The 26,175-nt window shown below is 38.8% G+C and overlaps 1 protein-coding gene across 1 annotated transcript in view; it reads right to left on the bottom strand.

Moving 5' to 3' along the window:
- Tsp66E (Tetraspanin 66E) overlaps positions 1 to 26,175 on the bottom strand; it is a 123,168-nt gene that overhangs the window by 23,366 nt on the left and 73,627 nt on the right. The window contains exons 4-5 of the mRNA XM_065219086.1: positions 9,254 to 9,412; positions 9,000 to 9,098 (exon numbers count right to left, since the gene is read on the bottom strand). Coding sequence (XP_065075158.1) covers positions 9,000 to 9,098; positions 9,254 to 9,319 — 165 coding nt within the window. The 5' untranslated portion in view covers positions 9,320 to 9,412. The remainder of the gene's footprint in view (positions 1 to 8,999; positions 9,099 to 9,253; positions 9,413 to 26,175) is intronic.

Raw genomic sequence — 26,175 nt, 5'->3', positions numbered from 1 at the left:
ATTTGCGAAATCGTAGGGAATTGCTCACTTAAGCTTTCTTAAGACTCCCTGATTTTCTTGGGTTTTATATATTTGTCGTTAATTTTAGAAAAATCATAACGTAAATTTATCGTCAGCGGTAGATTTAAGATGGATTAAAGTTAGCTTTCTAGAGCCTAGTTTAACGGCTTGCTCAGTCTTAACCAGTGCTGTAAGCGGTCCCCGTAGTCGACGCATTTTCTGTGACAATCAGCTGCCTTTGCTTCCGACACTTGAAAAACAATCTATCAAAGTACAGTGCCAAATTAAAATGTCATATGACCAGTCTCTGGCACAGGGCCTCCTTTAGCTCAGTCGGTAAAGGCGCAGCTACAAAGCAAGACCATGCTGGAGATGACTGGGTTTGATTCCCGGTCCAGTCTAGGAGCTTAAAATTATTGACTGCCTAGGCTGAGTGTGAAAGCACTGCACTATTCAATCCAATGCTCTGTGCAGACCGTTTGTACCAAACGGTAAAGGACGAGGCAATGAAAGAGCCAACAAAAACATTCAGTCACTCACGAGCAGGCGACGCACACCGCTTGCCGTCGCTCACACAGCATGTAATTGAGTCATTTTCCATAGAAAATGTACACTCAGTCATTCAAAACAAATATTGGGTACCATCACGGCAGAATAAATGTGTTGACGGAGCTACTGACTGATTGCTCGGCTGTCAGTGACTCGTTTACCTCAGAATCATTCAGACTCTCACGAGGCAGTGAATGATGAGGCAGATGGCAGTTCATATTCATATCAAAATGACTCAATGAACCTGACTGTTTGCGCACTGCTTGCCACGCAATTATACCATAGAGATAACTCTAAGACCAGAAGGTCCCGAAGAAACGAGCTCAACTTTTTGGCTTAGCTCTGGTACTATCTTCGGTCCCAAGCTAATCGATTCACCCCTCGAAACATAGGAAAATCCACTAACCCCTCATTTTATCTGTCAAACATTCATAGCGAATCAAAACAAACATTGAGTAGTACTAGAATTTCGACTAGAATGGGGTACGTTAATCGTTTGCTTGGGACCAATAGGCTAGTCAAGTAGTGAGCCAATTTAAAATCGTTAGTTTCGTATTGATTGTTGATTATACTGCTGCAAAAATGATACCTGCATCGAAAGCTCTCAATCAATAACTGTGGCATCTAGAACACTAAGTTGAGAGCACGCAATAAGCTAATATGCGATAAGCAATTTAGACCTGTGCGCCGCCGCGCCACGCCGCCACCGCCGACGATTTTCATACGCCGCCGCCGCCGATGAAATTGAGCCGGCGCGCCGCCGCAGAAAAATCGTTCACGCCGCCGAAAAAAAATTATGGAACGCTGATGAAAAATCGGCATCACCTTTTCGGTAAAATGCATCTTGAACGCGTTGATATTAGAACTTATGTGCACGCTCGTTCATGGCTAATTAAAAATTGTGTGAAAAACCACTGAATTTCATTAAAATCGGATCTACTCTAAATTTAGTAACATAGTCTAAATTTTTGATTAAACGGCGAAAAAGGGCAAATATTTCGTTTTTTTTTCTTTAGGATTAATAAACCAAAAACTGAAGAGCATTTTAATCAAGCATTTTATTTTAAATAAAACAGATTTCAAAACAATTACAATTCACACAATTACCACGGCGGCTGCAATTTGCACCATTTTCTAATGATTTCTGACTACGACGGAAAGGCAAACTTTGTATTTTTCAGGACTGACTTTAGGAATTATGAAGCTATGATAAATTGTAATAATAATGTTTATATGTAAGATACAAGAAGAGGAGGTAAAGTTTGTGTATCACACATAAAACTTGTCAATTTCACTTCCAGACTTCCAGAGTGTCGCAATTAGCTATTAGTTATAACAAAGGGTACTCAGCTAATTTTGACCCTCTGAATGCAAAATTGGCAAGTTTTATGTGTCCTACACAAACTTTACCTCCTCTTCTTACATCTTACATAAAAAATATTATTATAATATCCCATAGTTTCATAGTTTTGAAAAGTAGCGGTCCAGCTGTAATAAGATTTTTCAGGCCTGCTCACAATTCCATTTTATTTAATTTTTTGAGTCAACAAGTGGGCTGAAAACTCAAAATTGAGATCTCATACTCATATTCAAAAATTTAAAGAGAAGTTATGAAAATGAATACGTCTGACTCATGCTTGAGTAACCTCTAACAAGCCTGTATGAGGCAGCGATTTAGCGTCATTTAGTTTTTTGACGTTTGTTCGCACTTTCTCTATCTAGCACACACGGATGAATCCAAGGGGTAAGTCACTCAGCACATTGTGCCACAATTAGATTCGGCACAGCTTGATCACATCCATCGGCACACCTTTGGCACATTCTCGGAGGCATTTGATTGTTGTAAATAAAATGAAAGAACTGCTGGTCATTGAAGTTGTTCAAAACATTACGTGCTGTTTGGTTGTATATTCAGGAACATCTTTTAACGAGATATACCTGAGGAACTCAGACCAGCAGTTCACTTCTCGGTTTACTAATAGATTCGAGTATATATAATCCGAAATGCCGCTATACAGATTTATCCTTGCGATTTCAAACCAAAACATTCCAGGTGTCAGAAATACCGGGTTGCCAGGATGGGTATTTTACAAAAAATTGCAGCTTGCTCTATGAGCGGCACAATTGGCACACAACACTAAAAAAAAAGATGACCTAAGATTGGTGTGAAGCGACCTACCCCTTGGGTAAATCATTATTTGTCCTCCTGCTCATACTTGTTCGAGATAGTGTTTTGATGCGCTGATCAAACGTCAAAAATCTCAGTTCACTGGTTTCGTCTCGATGAGCGAGAACGGCGAGATTTATAGGTGAGACAGAAAGAAACTAGCCAACTCTTTCTTTATCCCGATCCAACGAGAACCCTGGATGAATGAAACAGTCGACTTAAGTTTCCTTCTGCCTAACCTATAGATCCTGCACATCGGTCTCGCCTCAGTTTTAATTTTTGACGTTTTGTTTCCCATTCACGACAACTTCCACGATGTCGAATTTGAATTTAAATAAATTTCCTTTCAAGTGATTCGCGGAAATACTTTGGAAAAATTATGTATACTAAGAGTGACGTGAACATACATATAGTTAAGGAGAAAGTGTTCTGCTCGTTTTGCATGTAAGAGGCTAAGAAGAGGCCAGGTGATACTGTGGTCCGGAATTGTAAGTCGAAATGAAAAAAAAAAATCAGACAAATACTAACCGATATCGAAGAATCTGGAAATTGGCTTGATATGGATGAGCAACACCCGTTATCTATTATGGAGGAGGAGCTAGATGGTAAACTTGCGAGTTTGTGTGAAGCGAATATCAACGTTCAATTTGACGGTGGATCTAAATAAGCCCCAGCACATAAAACAATCAGCGTAACACGTTGGCATTAATGACTTAAGATGATGAAAAGTCTAGAACTGAATAGAGCTGGCTTGAATGCATTATTGAACCATCTTAATAAGCACGATCTCATATTCACAGCACATGAGTTGGCGCTAGTTGAAGACTTGCGAAACTTTCTAGAGCCGTTTGAGGTGAGATTTTTTTTTTTAAATCGTGGTTCTGAAACTATAATTCTAGATGGAACTGGAATTAGGCGTAAAAGCTTTTGTAAACAATGACTTCTTTCGATGATTTATAGAAATTTAAGGCTCGTCAACACAAATAAAAGGGAAGACTTCCCCTAACCGACTGTTATGTTGGTTTACGTGAGCGTGCTTTGAGTTCCAAGAAATCATCGAGAGAAGTCATTGTTTACAAAGGTTGTTACGCCCTAACTCCAGCTCTATCTAGAATTGTAAGCTATTGTTGCTATATCTCGAACAACTAAGCTTACTAATAAGTTCCATCTGACCGATTGGTGGCCATATAAGGTTTGAAAATCCATATCCAACCAGCGCATTGAAGATCAGATGTTTATTTACTGATACACTAGACATTCGATAGCTGAGAAAATAATGTTTGATTTGCACCTAGCGAACGGAATTCACTAGTATAAATGCATTTAAAAAGAATCAGTGTTCTTCCAGTTAATCTTGACATTTTGAAATTCATTTTGAAATCATTTTTTCAGAAAATGTACTTTAACTGAAAAATTGTCTCAGCGGACAAGTTAAAAACGTGCCACACATTTAGTTTTTTCTACCGAGCTCGGCAAAAAAAGTTTCACTGAGATCTCAGCAAAAGTGACATTTGATTGCTGAGTCTCAGATAATGCTTAGCTGAATCTCAGCAAACAAATGATAGGTTTGCTGAGATCTCAGTAAAACTTTTGTTGCGGAGATTTGCACAGCCGAGCTCGGTAGAAAAAACTAAGTGTGCAGTTAAAAGTCGATCACGTCTAGTGTGAAAAGTTTCAATTTGGTTCCAATGTTTTTTTACTCTAGTCTGTTTCTGAGACATGATGGCATGGTGGTGGTGAACATATTGTAGTAAAATTCCGTTTTGGTTAAAAGATTATAGTAACCCTGTTGTCTGTTGAAAAGAATGCAACAGTTAACATTGCCATGCTCTTGCTATCTGAGATTGAAGCTTTTATCAGTGAAAAAAATGAGGACTCGCTTATCATCACATATATGAAGCTGGGGATGAAGGAGCAACTGAATTGAAGGTAAATTCCGCGTAAATTCCGAAATCCGCATAAAAAACCTCGTAATTTCCGAAATCCGCGTAAAAAGACCGTGTGAAAAAAAAAAATGACTCCAGATGGAGATATCCTCGGCTTTTGGAAAATTAGAAAGCTTGGCAGCCTTGGTTTGCAAGGTATTTTGTGTGCCCGCCATGTGAACGAGTTTTTTAACATAGCTGGGCCGACCGTATATGCACGTCGGTCAGGCATCTACCCTAAAAATGTGGATAAAACAATCTTAATTCATGACAATTACAGCATTTGAAAAATAGAGTTTTGCAATAAACACTGGCTTACTGACGAGGAGCGGATTTGCATAAAGGTGTATAAGGGACTATTATGAACAATAGGCTGAAATTAGAACTTTTTTTTTAATCTCTTACTGGTTCAAGTTGTGCGGAATTCTACGTATATCCGAAAAACATCATCTTCAAATACATAAACAAAAAGTTATATGACTACAATTCGCGTACATTCAAATATGTATCAGATTAATAAAAGCACATCATTTATCGCTATCAACATATTCATAACGTGTAATGCTCAATAAATGAAAAAAATCCTAGGGCCCATTAAATTGTTACGTAATGCAACAGATTGCTTTTCAATACAATCCACCTCTACATAACGTACATTTCTTATTCTTAATAAAAGGATTGTAACACTTTGCCATACGACTTCACCCCCTGAAATTTTAATAGGCACTTGACATACTTTGAGAATGTCTCAAAATTGAGAACGACTCAAAATTAAGTACGAGTTACTCATATTTGAGTATCGGTTACCCAAATTCGCGAAAACGTTGGTGACTCATAGAATGAGTAAATTATTCAACGCTTTTCCGAGGAAAACTTCGCGGATATGAGGAAAACTGAATATGGTTTTAGTCTGTCCACTAGTGAACTTCTAATCTGTGTACAATTTTCTTAAATTTTCCCCATATTCAAGAAGTTTTCCACGGGAAAGAGTCGCAAAATTTATTCACACTATGAGTGACCTAAGTTTTAACGATTTTGAGTAATCTGAACTCAAATGTGGGTATCATTTTTTGCGCATGTGTGATTTTTGGCTTGAAAAGTTTTTTTTTCTAAATAATTAAAAATAAACTCACGCCGACCCACGCCGCCACGCCGCCGCCGCCGAAAGCAAACGGCGTGACGCCGCCACGCCGCCGCCGCCGGCAGAAAATAACATATCACGCCGCCGCCGAATTTTTTTTGATCGGCGCACAGGTCTCAGCTTGAAGTGCGAGGAAGAAGAAGAAGAAGAAGAAGAAGAAGAAGAAGAAGAAGAAGAAGAAGAAGAAGAAGAAGAAGAAGAAGAAGAAGAAGATGCAAGTTTCTGTCATACGACACTGTCACCGAAGACCGTCACGTTTTTATGTATTTTAGTTTTTGTCATAATAAGCGATGGATGCTAAAATGTTGTGCTTGTGTGAATTTTTAAAATACGAAATCATATCAAAGTTATTTGATAATTTTATTTTTGCTCGATTGTTGTTCTACCGTTTGTGTTGTGCGAGAGAGACGACGGTAGATCACAAACAGACAGTCGCGCACCGAGATGTTTTTAAGACAGGTGGGCAGGAACTCACGGTCTCCCAGTGTTGGTGAGTTCTTTGCCGTTAATGTTCACGAAAAGTTCACTATTGTGCTTTACAGAAATTCAAAACAAAATTTTTATCTACGGATTTGGACAGTTTTTGGCCTATTTCATACGACCGGAAGGTGTATGCTGGTCACAAATGCCGCGCCAAACTGATTTCCTACGCAATTAATCAATCTTTGATGTGAATTTCGCTAATAAACACGAGGAGCATTTCTTATAGCAAAACTTGCCATAACAAAATGGGCGGTTCATTTAAGTAAACAAACTAACACTTCTTCGGACTGTGGCACCTCTCTTACTCGCCTAGGTCGCGCACGACAACGAAGCGAGTGTTACGGGTGATAACTAAAAAATGAGAATTTTCATTTGAGCTCATAAAAAAAAAACATGTTTGAGAAAAAAAAAAATGATTTATTTCAAATGAAGCTCCATTTGAATAAGGTCCGTTATCAGCTGTTTAACATAGCTTTGTCATGATGTGAGAACATGAGTGTTGTACAGCATATAAAACGGTTTTACGAATGCAACCTTTGATTCGGTTTATCAGCTAATTACAATTGCTTTTATTTACCAACGAACTCATATTTCCAAAAAAGTCTTCCAGATACAAGTTTGTTGTATTGCGGTTTTTCATACATACGGGATATTTTGATTTTCATAGAAGGTTAGTGTTTTCTTAGCATAATGTGATCATCCTTTATCCGGCCAAAAACACGTAGTTATATTTTTGAAGAAATGGACTCAATATCTTCTTCAAACATGGATTTTGGTACACTTCTTGGTTGATAGCCAAACCTTTAGGCTTGAACCATGGCTTAGAAATTCCTCTCTCCGATATGGCGATATACAGAATCACTTTCTGTTCAAAATTGTGTTAGAACTTGAATCTTATACCTGGAGATTTTGTACAACTATTATCTGAATAATATCGATCATTTCCAGGAATGTGAGCTTTTGATAGAGGGAATCACCCAAAACGAGACATTTTCCTGAGTAATTTCTTGTCATCCAACGGCATTGGGTTTTCACGTTCGAAATTTGTTGATCGGTGTATTCTGGAGCTCTTGATTTCTTTTGACAAACTATTACTATCATTTTCAACGTTTTACAGATGTGGACTTTTTCGTGGCGTCCCACTGACTTATCGAATCTTTGTTGTTGAACTTATTGTGTAGCGATCGAAGTTCTGTTTTGTTCATTATTTTGGCTGGTTTTCCACTACCCCTCCTCCGAACTGTTATCAAGGATGCTAGAACACGATGAACAGTAGTAATTGGTATGTTCTCTGATTTGAAATGATATACCGTAAACCTTTTTCCACAATTTTCGTGAGTTTTCTGCATAATGTACTCACGAAGTGCTTCTTATTAGATGCCATTTTGAACACAAATGAGGATGTAAAAACAAAATAAAAAATTCTATAGTTTTGTGGAGAGAGAGAGTATTGATTTCCATAAGCTGTCTCTTTTTAGTGGACATTTGTGGTTTGGTATGAGAGTGTTGATGCTGTTCCCATTTTTTAGTTATCACCCGTTAGTAAAAACGTCAACCGTTTCAACCCCTGGCTAAGATTGTACATAGTTAAATAGTTGATTTACATAATTGTTATTTGATTGCCTTACATTGTCTGTTGTTATCGTCAATAGTTTAGTCGTTGTTGAGGTCGATTTTACATATTTTGGTTTCTTTACATTTTATGATATTTTTGGGAAGGAACTACTTGGTCACAATTTTCATTACCACTGAGGACAACGATAATTTTAAAAATGGTGAGCTATGTTATAAGTCAATTATTGAAGATAACGACGGACAATGTAAAGCAATCGAACAACAACTATGTAAAACAACTAACTAACTATTTAAAATACAGATTTTCTCACGAAAAAGGCCACAACCCATGACCGGGCAGATTACATCGTAGTCGTTAAGACTGAAAAAGTCGTTAAACCAAGCAATTTCCCTCAAGTCCTGTATTAAAAAGTAATGAATAATGCGATCCATCCCTGCCTGCATGTATATGTCATTTGGATGTAAACATCATTTTCAGAAGTATTCAAGACATATAGTCTCACTTTTAAGAAATTAGCACATCTCGGATTTTCAGGTTACATTCCTTGAGCGTTAGTGTGATCGGATCGAGCTAAAGAAATCGAACCCATTCAATCGACAAACCTCACGTGAGGCTAATTGTAATGCAAATGCAAAGGCAGATGTCGATTACTTGTGACTAGAAGGCGTTAGAACCTCCATTAACCTGAGATGCTAACGCAACGTCCCATCGCGAAAGGGTGCAGCAATTATTCGTACGTAATAATTCAAACAAAAGCAATTGATATGTGTGTACATTGCTGAAACAAATATGGATCTACCGACCACCCCCGCACATCCACAAGTAACTTATTGTAGTTATTGGATGGGTGAATCTCGTTCCACGCTGTTATGTGCCGATGCATTGAATCTTAATTAATCGCATCGGATTCAGTTTGAATCGCACCCGCCAGCCAGCGCATCGTAGTTGTGGCTGTCGTCATCCTACCTACTGGAGTGGCGATTCACGTTGGTACTTAGGGCCAATTGTCGATTGGTTTAGGTTGACTACCCACTGTGCTTGACTGTATATTCATTTTACCGTAATTCTCACATATGTTTGCATTGCTTCATCAAACTAACCCCAAACGACGGTAGTTGCAATCGTGCTTCCAAATAGTGATGATATCAAACTACTTACCTCAAGCTGATCACTTTCAACCATTTTCAATAGCGCTATGAACGATGATTTGTCTGCCACGAGCCATATTCCCACACCTAGAACAATCGATCCGAGAACCTAGAAGGTGCAAGATTTAGGAAAATTACTCATCACCACAAACCTTGTGCACGGAAGAGTTCTAAGTCGAGGTGGTTCTTTGTCTGTTTGTTTTTAGGTCAGTATCACGCATCGAAAGGTTAGATCTCGGGTAAAAGGGTTTCTACTATACTTACGAAGAACACAAAATTGAACACTGATAGTAGCGATTTCGCTATGCATGATTCACAGTCGCATCCCATTGCGCGGGAAAGCGGTCGTCGTTTTTCCGCCGCTGGCTGCTGGTGATGGTGATGATGCTATTTGTGGCGGATGCAGTGAAGTTGCACTTTGATCTGTGAGTAGGCAAGAAGTCGAGGGGAGAGAGAGAGAGAAAAAAGGGTCATGATTAGAAACGATGAGCAATTAGTGACCTTTGGCAACGAGTTTCTAATTAATTAAGGTGATTTTAGATAAAATTGATAGTAATTGTATAGGAGGTTTCATATAAGGCCTTTCGGTAATATTAAAAGGCATGTTCGGGATAAGTTCAATATTGTGTACACATATATTTTAAACCATGCGAGATGTGAAAGTGATTTGCTGCCTATACACCACTTGCATTTGAAAAAAACTTCATGCCATGTTTTTTTTCTATATTAGCATTTTCATAGCATAACTCTCGATTACCCACGGTTGATGATCCATCATCTTCCTACTGAAACTTATACTTGCCTCGATTGAATCTTTTTAAGCATTATCCCAGATTCTTTCTCGCATTTGACCTTATTATTTTTCATGATTCATTCAGGGTTGTTACGGATGTGATTTTTGGGACATCTGCAGATGCGGATACGGATTTTCAAATTCATAATAAAATAAATAGTGTCGTTAAAATATATGATTTCCTACGAGAGTTTCGATTTATATTGACTGACGAGCTTAAATGATAACTTTAAACAACATGTTGGCAGTTTCAGTTTCAGAAACTTCAATTTGAACTCGCCAGACTAACTGCATAGCTGAAACGCTCACAGATCACACAAAATAAATCAATAATCAAAACCCTATCAATAAATATATTTAAAGGCTAAAAATCAGCTATTTCTTAACAAATTCAATTGCGTTAGCTGAGCAATGAAAGGCAAAGTAAAAGAAATTTTTGTTCGTATGACAATTCATTGATATATTTACAAATCTCTAAGTACAAACCCATGGAAACACAGTACCGTCTCTTCACGCACAGATTAACAGTTGCTTGAGACTTTTCGGCAGAGTAAAAAGATAAGCAACAGCTCACGAATGGAAATTGATCAGCAAAACAAATTGCATTATGTGACACATTTCCAAAAAAAAAACTATTGATATATTCTTTCCGATCCAAACTACAATATTTTTCAAACATCCGCAAGACATCTGCATGGCACAATGTGGATGCGGATGTACATTTTCATGCGGATGTTCGGATGATAACGGATGCGGATGAGAATATCCACCACAATCCTGATTCATATTCAGATCTCTCTGTATAAGTATCGTTTAATTTTAATTTTAGAAAATAAAAAAGTGCGTTATAAATATTCCTAATAGTGAACATAAAAAGCTCAGTTGTCGAATTTATAAAAATTAAATATCACGAACTTCATGGACTGAGGAACATTTTAGAGCTTTCAATAAACCTAACCTACCAGGCTTGGAAAATATTCAGGATTTTCAATAAAATTTGAGAATCTCAAGAATTTCTTTAGACTTCATAGTTTTTTTACTAGTTCGTTTATTTACTAGGCTCAGTCATGTGTGACACTTTGCGGAGCTAAAAATCCGTCATTTTTTTAATAAACATTTTAAACAGCAGTAATCTAGGTTAGTATTGGGTACCAATTACTCGTGGCGGCCTCGAGGTTAATGGGTAACAATTTCAATTGGAAGGAGCTAGATAGGAAACACGTTTCTGAAGCCTCCTTTAGATACTACTCTCGAACGGTTGATCAAATGCTGTCTGGGCAGGGGCAAGTATCACAGAAACAGGTGGATAATAAGACAGGGACACAATGGCTGTAAAATGTGTGGAAAGGAGGACCCAACAAACATTGGAAGCAGAATAAGAGCTTATACAGGCAAAAATATGCTTCTTCAGCTAAAACATAGCTTATTCAGCCCTTAATCAGCACAAATTGTTTGTTGGGGAGATGGTCACATCAAACTCTAACATCAGACAAACAAAGGAATTCGTAGATCGCATGCATGTAAGGAAGATCATGGGTTCCCAATACATCTCTTACTTCACGGAAGGATTGTCTACCTCGGGCCACTAGGGAATCCAATAGTCGTGCTCTAAGGTGTCATTACCCGGACAATTCCAAACTGCCTGATCGATGTCATCATAACCGGTTCTGCACCTACATATATTGCTGTCAACGAGGTTTATTCTGTATAGATGTGCGTCTAGCGAGTAGTGGTTGGACATAAGTCTTGACATCACGCGAATGAATCCCCGACTTACATCCAGACCTTTGAACCACGCTCTCGAAGAATCATTTGGATTAATGGAAAGTAATCACCGCCCTAGAGAATTACTTGTCGAATCGTTTTGCCAACTTAGAAGAGAACTCTGATGTACTAATGGGTAAAATTCATCATGTGCAATTCTTCTATCATAAATCTCGGCTTGTTGTGCGCCCACCTTTGCGAGAGAGTTTGCCTTCTCATTTTTGTTTTCCTTTGGTTTGTTTTTTCGGTCGATCTTGTTTTCCGTGCTGAGCACCAATGCTACCGACGTGCCAGGACGGCAGCTCCCACACCTGGACCCTACCTATCGACCCATCAACTCATGAACCGGGGATCAACGGCTTTACTTCCCATCCGAAGGAAGGCGTGATCAGAGATGTTATGCCTCAGAACATCCCGGCGGCGCCGACTGGGATTGAACCCAGGCCTGCTGGGGTGAGAGGTAATCACGCTTACCACTACACCACCGGCGCCGTTATTTGCCTTCTCATTGCCTGGGATTGAGCAATGTGAGGGGACCCATACAAAGGTAATCATATATGATCTTTCGACCAGCAAACTCATCTGCTCCCTTACCTTTGAAAGGAAATAAGATGAGTGCCTTGTTTCATCGACCGAATAGCCGCAATCGAACTGAGACTATCTGAGAATTACTTTATCAATGGTCTGTGGGCATGTGAGAAATCATCCTCAATGCGAAGTTGATTGCTGCTAGCTCAGCAACATAAACGGAACAAGGTTTCTGAAGTTTCCGAAATGCGGTTGAGTATTCATTGAAGACGCCGAAGCCAGTGGATCCATCAATGCGTGATCTCCATCAGTGAAAAATCTTCTATTGCAATTGACTTGTTGGTACTTTTCAGCAATAGTACGGGGAATTGAAATAGGTTGAAGTTGATCTGGAACTCCTTGAATAGCCTGTTTCATGGAGAGATCATAGTGAATGGGGGAACTGTAGTTAGTAAAGCGTACACGAGGGGGGTTATATCACGGAAGTCTAATATCCGATGACATATAATTAAGGTAGATTCGCACGGTTCTAGGCTGGGTGCTCAATTCGAGCACTGCTTCAAAGTTTTCAATCATGACACTATATTTGATCAATACTCTTAATGAGGCTCCCAGAAACCGTTCTGCACGGGCTTTACGTCCGCTAGAACCTCTAGGCTCATATTGTGTGTTAAATGCATACAGCCAAAGGCAATACGTAAACAACGATATTGAATACGTTCCAATTTGATTTGGTGGCTTTTTCTTGCTGAGAGGCAGCAAAAAGAGCCATACTCAAGAACTGAAAAAATAGTCGTTTTATATAGTTTAAGGGGGTATTCCCGATCTTTTTTTTCAAAAAATCAAATTTTTTTTTTCACGTTTTTTTGTACTTTAGACTATATACTTTCATCCCCCCAAGCCGTTTTCCGATCAGCGAATTCGGTGTCCAGCCATAGCTGACTAATGGTAAGAACCCCCAAATGGTTTTAACTAAAGTCAAAACTTTAAACGCGTTTTTCTCGAAACCACATTTTTTTTATCGGGCGAAGATTTTTCTCAGAAACTATAAGAGATATTGACTTGAATCTTTGCGCATTTTGTTCCTTATTAAATTCTTTGGAGCTTCTCCCACTTTCAGCCAAAAATATTAACATTTAACATTGTTTGAAGCACCTTAAAGCTGCAAAAAAGCGGGCTAAAAATCGCCTGTTTTTTTTCATATGGCCGCCATTTTGTTAATTTGCAAGATTTTTTGCTGCCAACGGGAGAAGCTCCAGAGAATCTTATGCAGATTATAATTTCATCACGAAATCTGTTTCAGATGAAGCCGTTCCAGAGAAAAGTCTTCGCCCGTCCAGGCGTTTGCGGCGAACAGGGGTCTGTTTGCCGCCATTTTGTGACGTCAATAATGTCTTTTTTTATGTCGAAAAAAATTTATTTGTAAACTTTAATGTTCAATAAACAAGAATCCCAAAGAGTTAGGCGCATTACTATTCATTTTCCTTGAAAAAAAAATTAATTGAGAAACAGGCCGAAAAAAGGCAAAAGATTGGGAATACCCCCTTAATGAGATCTTCCGGGTGAGCACCCCACCATGTCCCGGAAATCGATCGTAGAAAGTTGGTCCTTTGTTTACACTTTTGTTTTAAATACGTTATGTGGGTACCCCAAGTGCATTTTAAATCAAACCAGACTCCAAGGTATTTGAAGGTCAAAGATTGGGTAATTTCTGTTCCGAAAATATTTAGACGCAGTTGGACTGGAAACCTTGTAAACACTACCAATTCATAGTTAAAGATGCTAATTTCAAATAACAGACTGTAGTGGTAATTTTTATACGATAGATGGAGTAGATGAAAGCATAGAGTTGATAGTTCCGTTAGAGTACGGCAGTGTGAAGATTGTATATAGATATTAGACAAGCGAGCTAGGACAACTTTTAAGGAAGGTACAAATCGGTTTTTTCATCTCTCTTTACCAAACTCCCCCGACTGGATGCCTTCCTTTAAATAACAACTGAAGTGCGGTAAAAAATCGGTAGAACTGTTTCAAACACACAGTTGGTACTTGAGCGGGTCGGTTTTCATCTCTTTTTGCCAGTGGTGGCGGGGGGGGGGGGCACCCCTCACCATCCCTCTCCAAAGGGGGAGTTTGGTAAAGAGAGATGAAAAAACCGATTTGTACCTTCCTTAAAAGTTGTCCTAGCTCGCTTGTCTAATATCTATATACAATCTTCACACTGCCGTACTCTAACGGAACTATCAACTCTATGCTTTCATCTACTCCATCTATCGTATAAAAATTACCACTACAGTCTGTTATTTGAAATTAGCATCTTCAACTATGTAAATCGTTGACTTCACGTAGAAGTAATACTAAAAACATATAGTCAAAGTACTACCAATTCAGTTTTTTGCGATGAAAACTCGATTCCCAAATTTCTGGCCCAGAAGGACAGATTATCTAGGGAATTTTGCAATGGTATTTGCAAGATTTCCGTACATGGACCTCTCAGGGAAATCACGGCAATATCTTTGACATAGAAATTATAAAGTAAGGGACATAAACGTGAACCTTGGGGTAAGCCCATGTAGCTAATTCTAGAAGTGGTCAGTTGACCTAGATTGAAGGTCATTTGTTTTTCTGACAGCAAATTATACAAGAAATTGTTTAAAATACCGGGTAATCCACTACTGTGCAGACTGTCTGACAGTATGTCTATTGAAACTGAATCAAATGCGCCCTTAATATCCAAAAAGACTGAAGCCAATTGCTCCTTGTGCGCAAAGGCCATTTGAATATCAGATGAAAGCAACGCTAGACAATCGTGTCCCGAGCAAAGTCGGTTAACAAAATGAAAGCAAATCGATATTAAAGATTGCAGTTCCTATCATAATGAATACTCATTTTGATTACAATTGTCACGACATTAGTCTGATATCATATTGTGCTTTCATTATGCAGTCAAGACATTTTAAATGAAAGCAACTTAACTTGAAGTTCTGCTGTTAACGTCTTGTTTAAAATTTAAGTTAAGCTTATCTGTCGTTGAACTAACGATTATTGTTTAATTGTTTTGTTTAACACATTTTAGGTCATTCGTAACCAACCCGAGGTGACATTTGAGCTCAAGTCTTTCAGCGTGAGAAGCTTGGATGCTAACCATTTACACCAGGCCCGTATTCAGTCAAACATTATGAAGGCAAAATCAGTAATCAAATTGATTTCATTGAAAGCAGGATAAGTTTTCCGTTTGATTCAACAGTGTAAAATTTTGCTCTCATTTTTGATGTGTTAACCGTTAAGTCAACCAAAATTAGATCAAATGAAGTATTCAAAATAAGTTACATCATAACAGCAAATTCTGATTTCAATTTGATCTCTAACTTTGCTCGGGTTGTTACTTTACTCTTCCGGAAACCAAATTGCTTATTTGAAAGCAGGTTGATTCAACCCAATTGAAATGTCTTGATAGGATATTTTTTTCTAATAATTTCCTCAGACATGATAACGTAGAGATCGGATGGGTAAGAATTGTGATCAGACGCTTTTGGATAGCTATTACTTTAACCTGTCTCCCTGCTGGTGGAACTATATTGGGTTCCATAGAGGAATTATACAGGTTAAGTAATCGACTTTCAGCGATAACGGGGAGGGTTTTTAGAAGGTCGAATTTGATCATATCGCTTCCCGGAGCAGAGCTATTCGATGAAAGAAGCACCATTGAAAATCCCAGCACTGTGAATGGTTCGTCCAGAGAACCGTTACTTCGGGCTGTATCCCGTAACGTCGGTTGTGCTGGGACAGAGTCTGGGCAAACCTTTTTAGCGAAGTTGAATATCCATTGAGAGGAGGTTTCGCATATAGCGAGCCTTTTTCCATAGCGTTGTCATCGAGTTTTCTCTAGAAAGTCCCTTGCTCAAAGTACGCCAGTAATTTATTTTCTTTTTTAAGTTTTGAAGCGATTTTTCAAGCTTTAGATACTTTTAAAAATACTCAGATCTTTCATGTCTAAGATAATCTCTAAAGACATCGGAACTTTGTTCATTCATAGTTGAAGATGCTAATTTCAAATAACAGAGGTAATTTTTATACGATAGATGAGGAAGAGATGAAAGTATAGAATTGATAGTTCCGTTTAGAGTACGGCAGTGTGAAAATTGCAAATAGAGAGTAGAGATAGCGAGCTAGGACAACTTTTAGGAAGGTACAAATCGGTTTTATCATCTCTCTTTACCAAACTCCTCCTTTGGAGAGGGATGGTGAGGGGTGTCCCCCAGTGGTGGCGGGGGGGACACCCCTTTTTTTCGACGAATTCAGTATTTTTTATTAAAAACATAATATTCATTCTTCAAAAAAACGTCAATGAATATTGGAGCCTGGTCAGCCGTACGACGTAACTTAGATCATTATTTATTGAAATTATTTTTCTTCAAGTGCAATATTCTTATTGTTTTAGGGCGTAAGAATGCATCCTCTATCAGCATCATTTGACGTACAAAGTAATATATCTGAACAAAACCAATGCGAAACCTCAGTGATCAAATTCACCCCACTGGTCAGACAATAACTGACAGATAACAAACGCATTTTTTGTTTTGCCAGAATACCATAATTCGTTATTTAACAGGTATTTTAATACCAATTCAATGACTCTTATTGTCTAAAAACTGAAATATGATATTTTGCAAAATATGTCGGTAACTGACTAATAGCGGAACAAGGTTTTATACCTCAAGCATACCAAAATAAGGTACCATACAGCATTAAAATATTCGTATGTTACCGTTCAGCTATCAGTCCTTGCTGGGGAAGTGTTTTGCTTTTTGCTAGAAGTTATGTAGGTCGCATTAATGCGCTATTCATACGTTATGATTCCGGGAAGTATAAATTTAGGCTGCATTTAGAACACTTTTATAAGGTTCCCACTATCTGTAATTCTTGTTTTACGTAGCTCATAAACGACATTTAAAATCAACGGCTGCTTAGGAGTTATCAAACCACACGGCGCATATTGCCCCATGAGAACTTTGTACATTAAAACGCTAATTTCTGATCGAAAAACATTCTGCTTTCACACAGATCACGAAGCCAACAATGCAGCAATTATGATTTAAATATTATATGTTATAAATTCTCTTATTTTGGCATATGAAAACACTTACAAACACTTACATTGAACGAATCTTAAATCGAAAGGCACTAAAATAAAATTATTTTTATAATTTTGGTGTGAGCAAAAATTGCAAATTTTTAAATTAGAATAGAATTTAACCCCTAAATACTACCTGTTGGTGCAAAAGTTGATCTAAGTGTATATTAATGAAATTTCAAGGTGGTGCGTATTACACCGCCTGCGCGTTTTGCACCATTTCCCTCTACGTCGAAGACTAAGTAGTATCTGTCGGCTGTGGAAACCGCGATAGAGCCCGCATTGACAGAAGTATGAGAATCGACGGAGATGAAATCGACGGGGTGAATGAATTTGTGCATCTCGGATCATTGGTGACGTCAGATAACAACTGCAGTAGCTTACTACCAACTCCACAAGAACTTAAAAAAAGAATGGTAGGTTGTGTTCGCTCTGGTTTGTCATGCATAAGACATAAATATTTGAGTTAGCAAAAGTTGTAGTTAATATCAAAATCTACAAAAGCTTCATACGACATTTTACGGAATTCTGTCGACAAAAAAAGTTAGAGGCAAATGAATGTAAATGAATGTACGTAATGAATGTAAATGATTTTTCATTATTTCAAAATGGAAATATCTAGTAGATAATGCGTGCTGAATAACATATACAAGACATTGAAGCCTCCACATCCAGCCATTAATTTACTGTTTACGCATTATGGTGAAAATTGTGCATTTTCGCGCATTATCTAAAGTCAACCTCTCACAACACATTTAAAGACCGAGACAAAACAGCCATCCAAAATTACTCCAATCAATCTTAAACTTCCGATAATGGCCTACATTTTCCCACGTAACTAAACATGAGCACCTAATCGGGCTAATCTAAATTAAGCTCAGCATGTGCGCAATTGTTAGATTCCATCGCTGGAATTCACAACCACTCCTGCTCACGAAACGCACAAAAACATATTAAATACATTTTGATCACACGTGCGGGCATGAACAAAAAAAATCTCCACCCGATTAGTGCTCCTTCAACCAGCTTCAGTGCTTCATACTACATATCAACGCACGTCATAAAACGTTTATCTTAGCGTAGTGAATCATGGGGAGCGCAGTTTGCTCGTGGCATAACCAGGGAAATTAAATTAAAGCGATAAGGAAAAGATGCAACCTTCCTTACGCAAACTTTGTTGTGAGATTATAAGTGGTTTTAAGCTGTTCAAGTCATGTGTTGCTCTTTGCCCTGACTTGTTCGAATGATCACCACTATCCTATAACACTGTGTTTGCTTGGTACAGTGATGTCACTGTCCCTGCGGTAAACATTTTCCGCACAATTAACCAATTGAGCGCTTCTTCACCCTCGGAAACACTTGCTCTCTTTAGCATCATCGTTGCAAGCGGTGGTCTGGGATACGAAATGACTGTTCTTATCTTTTATCTCTTGTGCAAATCAACTTTACTCATCCGTGTGGTGCATCACACGCAATGTTGGTGTCAGTAAAGTGAGAGTAGATATAAATGATAGACAATACGAAAAATGGCCTTTGACAGAGAAGCTGATAATTTGTCGAGCAGGAAAAAACAAACCATTTACAAACGGCGATTACAATTAGGCTTAGGAGGAGGAAGCAACGCTAATTGGCTACGATGCCATTGGGTCACATCCATCTGATGAATAGGAGGTCACAACCGGAAAAGAGGTGCATTTTAGGTGATCATGACCGGATGATTTAATTTGAAGCAAAGACAGCACTGCCTAAAAACACAGAAGTCGTGTGCATTTTGTGGAACGTTGCTTTTCGTCACATCAAGGTCGCAGCACCAGCTAGTGTTTTATGAGATCTGTCAAATATGAAATAAAAATACTTCTGATTCACGTATGGGGGTGGTTGGATTCGTATAAATGAGTGTCTCAACGTTTGTGTAGGCTAGTTGGTTTTTTCAATTAAGGTTTTTTCGACTCATTTTGCTATCCACATTTTTCACGCTCACCTAAATTCCATTTGATTTCCCCCCGGTTTGACATTAGGCTATTACTAATTTGATGGCAGTTTCATAGAAGGCTCTAAATTATAAATATTTTCAAATGACAGATAGTTTTTATCGATCCAATAATAATTATTTGTTAAAATCAAATAGCATCAGGCAAAAAGTTGGTTTAAAAAAAACCGCAAAAATCAACCTTTCGGTTTTGTTTATAGTACAACCATTTTTCATGGAGAGTTTCGAAAAAAATATGTGTACAAGTAAATTTTCTCAGGAATCCATGGGATTTTTTTTTCTTAAACTCTGTAGACGTGATGATGTTGAGACTGCAGCGCAAACCTTTTCACATGTCTTGGCATATGTCATTAACAGACACGTCCCGGAAAGAACTCATCACAAAGTGTAACATCCTTCCTGGCAGACTCGCTATCATATTTATACAGATGACCTCAAAATCATCCTACGAATCCGCTCCATTGCTGACTGTCACTTTCTTCAACGTAGACGTGTAGAGTATGACTTTTATTCTGAAAAGTCAATCTAGTTACCTACAACTCTGTCTCAGACCTTATTTAGATTAAATGAGTCGTTTTTGTGCTATGATATTTGCCGGCGCAGGTGGTGAAGTGGTAAGCGTGACTGCTTTCTCACCCCAATGGGCCTCGGTTCAATCCCAGCCGAGGTCGGTGGGATTTTTCTGAGGCATAAAAATCTCTGGTCACGTCTTCCTTCGGAAGGGAAGTAAAGTCGCCACGCATGCTAACACTACCATCAGATAGAGGAACATTTTCCCTACCTGCTAGTGGTGTTAGTAAGCGTGTGCAAGCTACCAGTTACGCCAAATCGACGATCAAATGCATTGTTTACAAAAGCTGATACGTCCCTTTGAAAAGTAATCGAGAATAGTCGATTAGCTCAGGAGATGATGTCATTGAAGTGGATTCTGAAAGTGAGTCTGCAGTCCAAAGTAACTCCAAGTGCTCTTCACTAGAGGTGGGCAAAACAGCTCATCTGACTGAGTGGAGAAAAACCATCCAGCTCACTGAAGGGAGTCGATTCTTTTGAACAGCTCTTCAGCTCACATTGAAATTATGGAAAATATGACACAAACTCAAAACCGGAAAATTAATTAGTGGTTTTAGTGCTGCATAAAATCGTAAAAGTAGTCTAAACTAATAAATCTGTACCTTACAACATGGCTTTACTTTTCAATGGAAAACGCTACTAACGCAACAACTGATCAACCATCGCGTAAACCAAAATGCGCGCAAAATGTGCCAGCAACATAGCTTTAAAACATAAAATGTAGGCGAGAGAGCTACACCTATGTCACACGCAATGATATGATTGACATCGTGGCACACAATGTTACGCCTTTTCTCAAGCTATGCAATCCAGTCTACATTCAAATTATATTTCTGATGTTAATTCTCCAGCAGAATTTCTCTCAGTATTCTCGGTAGCTCCAGATCATCAGCTCAGATCCGGATCCAGAGCTGAATCGTGAAGAATCGAGAGAGAGAAAAAAAGATCCGAAGAGCTGGACGGGTCCGAGAGTTGTCATCCTTAACAGCTCCCAGTGAATCATTCGAGTCGATGATTCGGATCCAGAGCTGAGCTGATAAGCTGGAGAGCTGCATTTCGCTTTTCGGTTATTTGCTTTTGTGCGGATCTTCCGCTCCCCCAGAGAATAATGGGAGGAGAGGTGAGAGCACATATGCTGGAGGAATAACATCAGCAATAAGAGCCGGGTACATAAATAAATTGGATAATACCAGTAGAAAATTAAGATCGTGTAGCACATGTACATATTTCTCTATCTCCCAAACAACCGCTTGGAAGTTTGATTTTACCGTTGATGCTGTCGATCAGTAGGCACATGTTGTACATAGTACGCGTGCGTCTTGGTTTACGCGGTGACTGTTCAATGCGTAAGTTGAGTCCTTTTTTGAAAAGCTCCGCTATGAGTGATGGATTGAATGGTTTAGACTTGTGATATCAGTGAGCTGATGAGCTGCGGTTCCTAAAAAATGAACCACGGGTCATCAGCTCACTTCAGAGAATCGGGTCTACAGAACAGCCCGGGAACGGATCGCCCATCTCTACTATACACGAGCAAGACAGCGTCCGTAGAGAACATAGTCAAACATGATTGGTTCAATTTTTCGGTGATAGGAAATAATGTTACATTTTTCGATGCTTAGACTCATCAAATTTCTTGAGCACCAGTCAGCAAAAACAGCTAACATATTTTGGAGTTAAGTCCGAGAGACTTTTAATAATTTTGTAGATTTTCGTATCGTCTGCATATAAAACGCGTCATCCTGATGGTATCATAAAGGTGACGTCGTTTAAAAAGATCGAAAACAGTAGCGGTCCTAGGTTACTGCCTTGCGGAACTCCCGAGTTGTTTTAGAAAACATCCGATTACGACACGCCCATCTTAACCCGTACAATTCGATTCACCAAGTAAGATCTGAACCAATCCACAGCCGTTGACGAGACGCCAAGTATTTCCAGCTTGGCAAGCAATATATTATGGTCCACCGTGTCAAATGCAGCTTTTAGATCCATATACGCAGCATCGACTTGCCATGCATCGCAAACAGTTAGAATTAAACTGCACCAGCTTCGAGGACACGGTAAAAGAACAAAGCATCATTTATGATAATCTCGAACAGTTTTGAGCAGGCACACAGGGAGGTGATTCCACGATAATTTGCAACAATCCGTTTATCTCCTTTTTTGTAGACTGGGAACAGATAAGAAAGTTTCCAGCGGCAGGGGAACTCACATTGCTGTGCCGAAAGATTGAATAGCCTTGCAAGTGGAAGGCAGAGATTGGCTACACAACGTTTTAGAACTGATGACGGAATGCCGTCAGGTCCGGCGGCAAACGAGAGCTTCAGTTTGAGTGTTGCGGCCATGTCTTCTGAAATGCGCGGAATATCGAAACTAAACACATCACGTGGCATCCCAACAGTAGCATCCAGCACTTGTGCCAGCGAAGCGGAGAAATCGTGGAACACTTGCTTGAAATGAAGAGCAAACAAGTCGCCTTTTTCTCTTTCGCTATTAGCCGAGTCATTCCCGAGAAACATGGAACAAGGCAACCCGGATTCCTTCCGTTTGGAGTTGACAAACGACCAAAAACTTTTCGGATTCGTGCGAAGGTTCGCTTCCGTGCGTCTCAAGTGTCGATTATAGAGAAAACGATTGTAATTTCGTTAAAAAAAATTTCAAAATTTACTCTGAAGAATCATGACTGATTTTCTCAGAATTGGGTTGGCTTATGGTAAATAAATGGAACCCAACTAAACGTTAAACAGTTTCTTAATAGTCAATAATAATAATCAAAGATAACACTCTGAAAATTTGTCTTAATTCTGATATGACGATGACGATGTTTTGTGTGTGGTGCAATAATTTCGTTGACAGCCTTTAAAATGACAGAGATATGAACAAAACACCTTTGCATGTTTTTTGTGTGTGTCTTCAAACTTATGATCGGGAGTGTATATTGCCATTGGTTTAATACATAATATTGTTTATTGTTTACTTATTCTGATTTCATCTAACTGAACGTCTTAATGAAATATAATGTAATACATATACATCACCTCATTTTTTCAATAGAGTGAATGTTTCGATCAAGGCTGTGGACTGTGAATCATGGTTCCTGATATGGTGTGCTTCTGTTAAGTGGAATTAGGGAATCCCATTTACCACGATAGGGTGCGTTGCGGTGGAGTGATGTAGCCGGATTGTACAAGTTACTTACTCAACAATATATAGTTTCGATAGGGAACTGACTTCGAACTGAAGCATTTAGTCACAGAAAAGTGTAACTTTTTAACGGACGTGGCCAGGATTGGATTATCAATTTAATGTTACGATTTCTTTGTAGGTATATAGGGTAAACGCTCCTATAGTTGCGGTACGTTAGTAGCGTTAGGTTCCTATAGTTGTGTATGGAGACTCCGTACACAACTATAGGAACCTAACGCTACTAACGTACCGCAACTATAGGAGCGTTTCCCCTATATATAAAAAACAAACTTTGATAAACATTAATTCTGGATTTCTAGGAGCATTTGAACGACGGGTGACATGTCTGAGCAAAAAAATAGGTGCCATCTATACGGATGAATTTCAAATTATCTGTTTATGTCAATGGGAATGTGTATTTTTTTTATAGTATCTCAATCAATTCCATTCACAATATGCTTCAAGTGAGAAATTATGTTGCTCTAATTGAGTAACGTTTACCTCAGGGTAGTGATGGTGGGATGCTAACCAGCTAAGCAAGCAAAGCGTGTTATTTTTTATCATGGTAGTGTAGGACTTATAACTACATCGATCAATTTGCACACTTCCGTACCATTGAAGTGGTTCGGTTGGGACAGCTGCCTACCTCAATGAGTCTGAAAATGCGGGCAATTTCCTCCCAATTTAATCATCGTCGTTGTGAACAGGTCAGCTCGGCAGCTTCATGTGTTTGTGGTATGGGGTTTCACGTTTGGTAGAAAGATGGAAAACTCCTGTGTTGTCAGTTCGATGATGTAATAATTACAGGTGTCCATTAAATAACTGATTATTTGGAAGCAAATGTGAATATTTGGGTTCTGCCCTAGCTTCTCGACCAAAAATTTTTGAGATTTTTCGTAGGCCATGATGCATATAAATTTGATTTATGTATATATTTTTTTAGATGGTCGTCACCATTAAAAAAAAATGTTCATGTGAACATTAGAAAAGGTCCCTATGTTAAAAGCAATAAGCATCAACCTTTAGAGTTTTCCAATTTTGTTTGATGATTGTTCTTCAAACACCTCAACGAAACATCATCATCAGTTTTGCATCATTTATCTTTCTCCCTCATTGACACATGTTAAACGATGAGACCCTATTAAGGGGATTTTAATTGATATCGCCTCGTTTCAAAGAGAGCTAGCGTGTCGTCGCCGCTGCCTGTTCGGGGTGAATTTGTCCGTATTATGCAACAGATGCACTTTTCCTTCATCACACTACTGCGCGAAAACACCGGCTGCAGCGCCCTGGCACGATCCATGATTGGCTACGGGCAGACCAGAGTACATCGATTAGTTATTAAGATTTATGATTGCGGAAACCGGTTGATTGCATTCACCATCTCTTTAGTCTGTTTTGCTTAAAAAAAAGCAGCACAAGTGCATATGAGAGCACGCATTCAAGCATGAAAAAGGTACATATTCTAATGCAATCCGTAGAGGCTCAATGGCTAATTGCAAGTTACATCGCGTTTTATCTTTAACCTCGATAAAAGTTTCGAGTTCATTGAACACACATATGGGGCATAAAGCGAGAATGGCGGCCGGCACAAGACCCTCCGGTTACAACTTTTCCGGACTTTCTAAATTAGGTTATGCCAACAGGCAATTCGTAGCGTGGAGGTGATCGAGAAGAAAGGGACAACAGTTTTTTAGTTTTTAGTCGAATCTCGCGGAACGGGTGTCTATATCTATGTGCTGCATCTAACGGTCGTACATCGGCCTGGGAATTTCACTTTCAGTTGGTGCTGTCCTCTCCCTTTCCACAATCCGTTCCCTTGGGGAGTCAGTTTTTGCTATTCACTACCACGATGGCGATAGCACTTTCAGTTTCAATTGGAGCTGAATAAAGTTACCTTTCAACAGCCTTTCGCTGCACAGATAATTGAATAAATTATACTGCAGTGGTAGTGTAGTGTGATGTGTGGTGTGGGATGGCGGATGGTCTCCCGAGGGTTGGGTATTAAAAATTTACCGTTGACACAGTTTGCCTTACTATTCACTGCACCTCGGTGCTCGGTATCAGGTTGACTGTTTGTGTGTTGATACAGTTGAAACAATAGGTACACGTCAGTGATGCTACTGGAATCATGATCCCAGTTGCATGTCACGGGTGTGAGTGCATATAGGTTGTTTTATATAAGTGGCATTCACACATCCGGGAATTTAGTTCAATGCTATCTAGTGATAATGAATATGATCATCATCGAATGCAAGGTGCAATTTTGTATCGCAGTATTATTGATGACCTTTTTCTTTTTCTTCTTCTTCCACTAGGCTTTTTAAGCATCTGAAGCGAGCGTTTTTCCTTCTCACAACTTAGTGTTCTAGATGAACTTACGCATTTATTAATTATGCAAACACAAACATGAATTTGTATACTATATGGCAAACACAATGATACTCTATGTCCAGGGAAATCAAGAAAATTTCCAGCCCGAAAGATTTTCTTGGCCGGACTGAGATTCGAACCCGCTTCTTTCAAACAAGCACTTCTAGATAGAGCCGGAATTAGGCGAAACAGCTTTTGTAAACAATGACTTCTCTCGATGTTTTCTAGGAATTCAAGGCACGTCCACGCAAATCAACACAACCATAGGGTAGGGGAAGTCTTCTTCTATCCCATGATGATGTTGATTTGCGTGGGCGAGCCTTAAGTTTCTAGAAATCACCGGGTGAAGTCATTGTTTACAAAAGCTGTTACGCCCTAACTCTAGCTCTATCTAGACTTATCCTTCTCTTTTTTATATTTGGAATAAATACGCAATAATCGATAACTTTTTTTTAAAATACATAAAATCACAAGTTGCACGAATGATGCCTCCATTGAATTCAGTATTGGGAATTCTCATCACATCATTCGAGCAGTTTAAAAGGACGTTTCCTATCATTAGTACTTTACCACTGAGCAATATTATGCTATTGTTTTTCTAGAGTTTCGAGAAAAAAGCAAAACAAATGGTATGGCTTTATATTTTTTATACGAGAAATGTAATGACAGTACATACAATATGAAAAAAAAAATCCACCTTAACTGCCAGTTTGCAATTTTTAGTTTTTCAATTAAAAGCTTAGTTGTGGGGCAAAAGTTTGACCTTAGTTGAAACATATTTTTTTTTTCAAAACTCCAAGCATTTGGAATCAAACTAATTCCAAACACAGGATCCCTCATTCAAGGTTAAA

This window comes from Ochlerotatus camptorhynchus, unplaced genomic scaffold, assembly GCF_037179485.1.
Source record: "Ochlerotatus camptorhynchus isolate MF236.1 unplaced genomic scaffold, CSIRO-AGI_Acam_v1.1 ptg000008l, whole genome shotgun sequence".
In the NCBI taxonomy this organism is placed as follows: Eukaryota; Metazoa; Arthropoda; class Insecta; order Diptera; family Culicidae; genus Ochlerotatus; species Ochlerotatus camptorhynchus.
The sequence above is the reverse complement of the archived record's forward strand: the minus strand, read 5'-3'. Positions and strand labels throughout refer to the sequence as shown.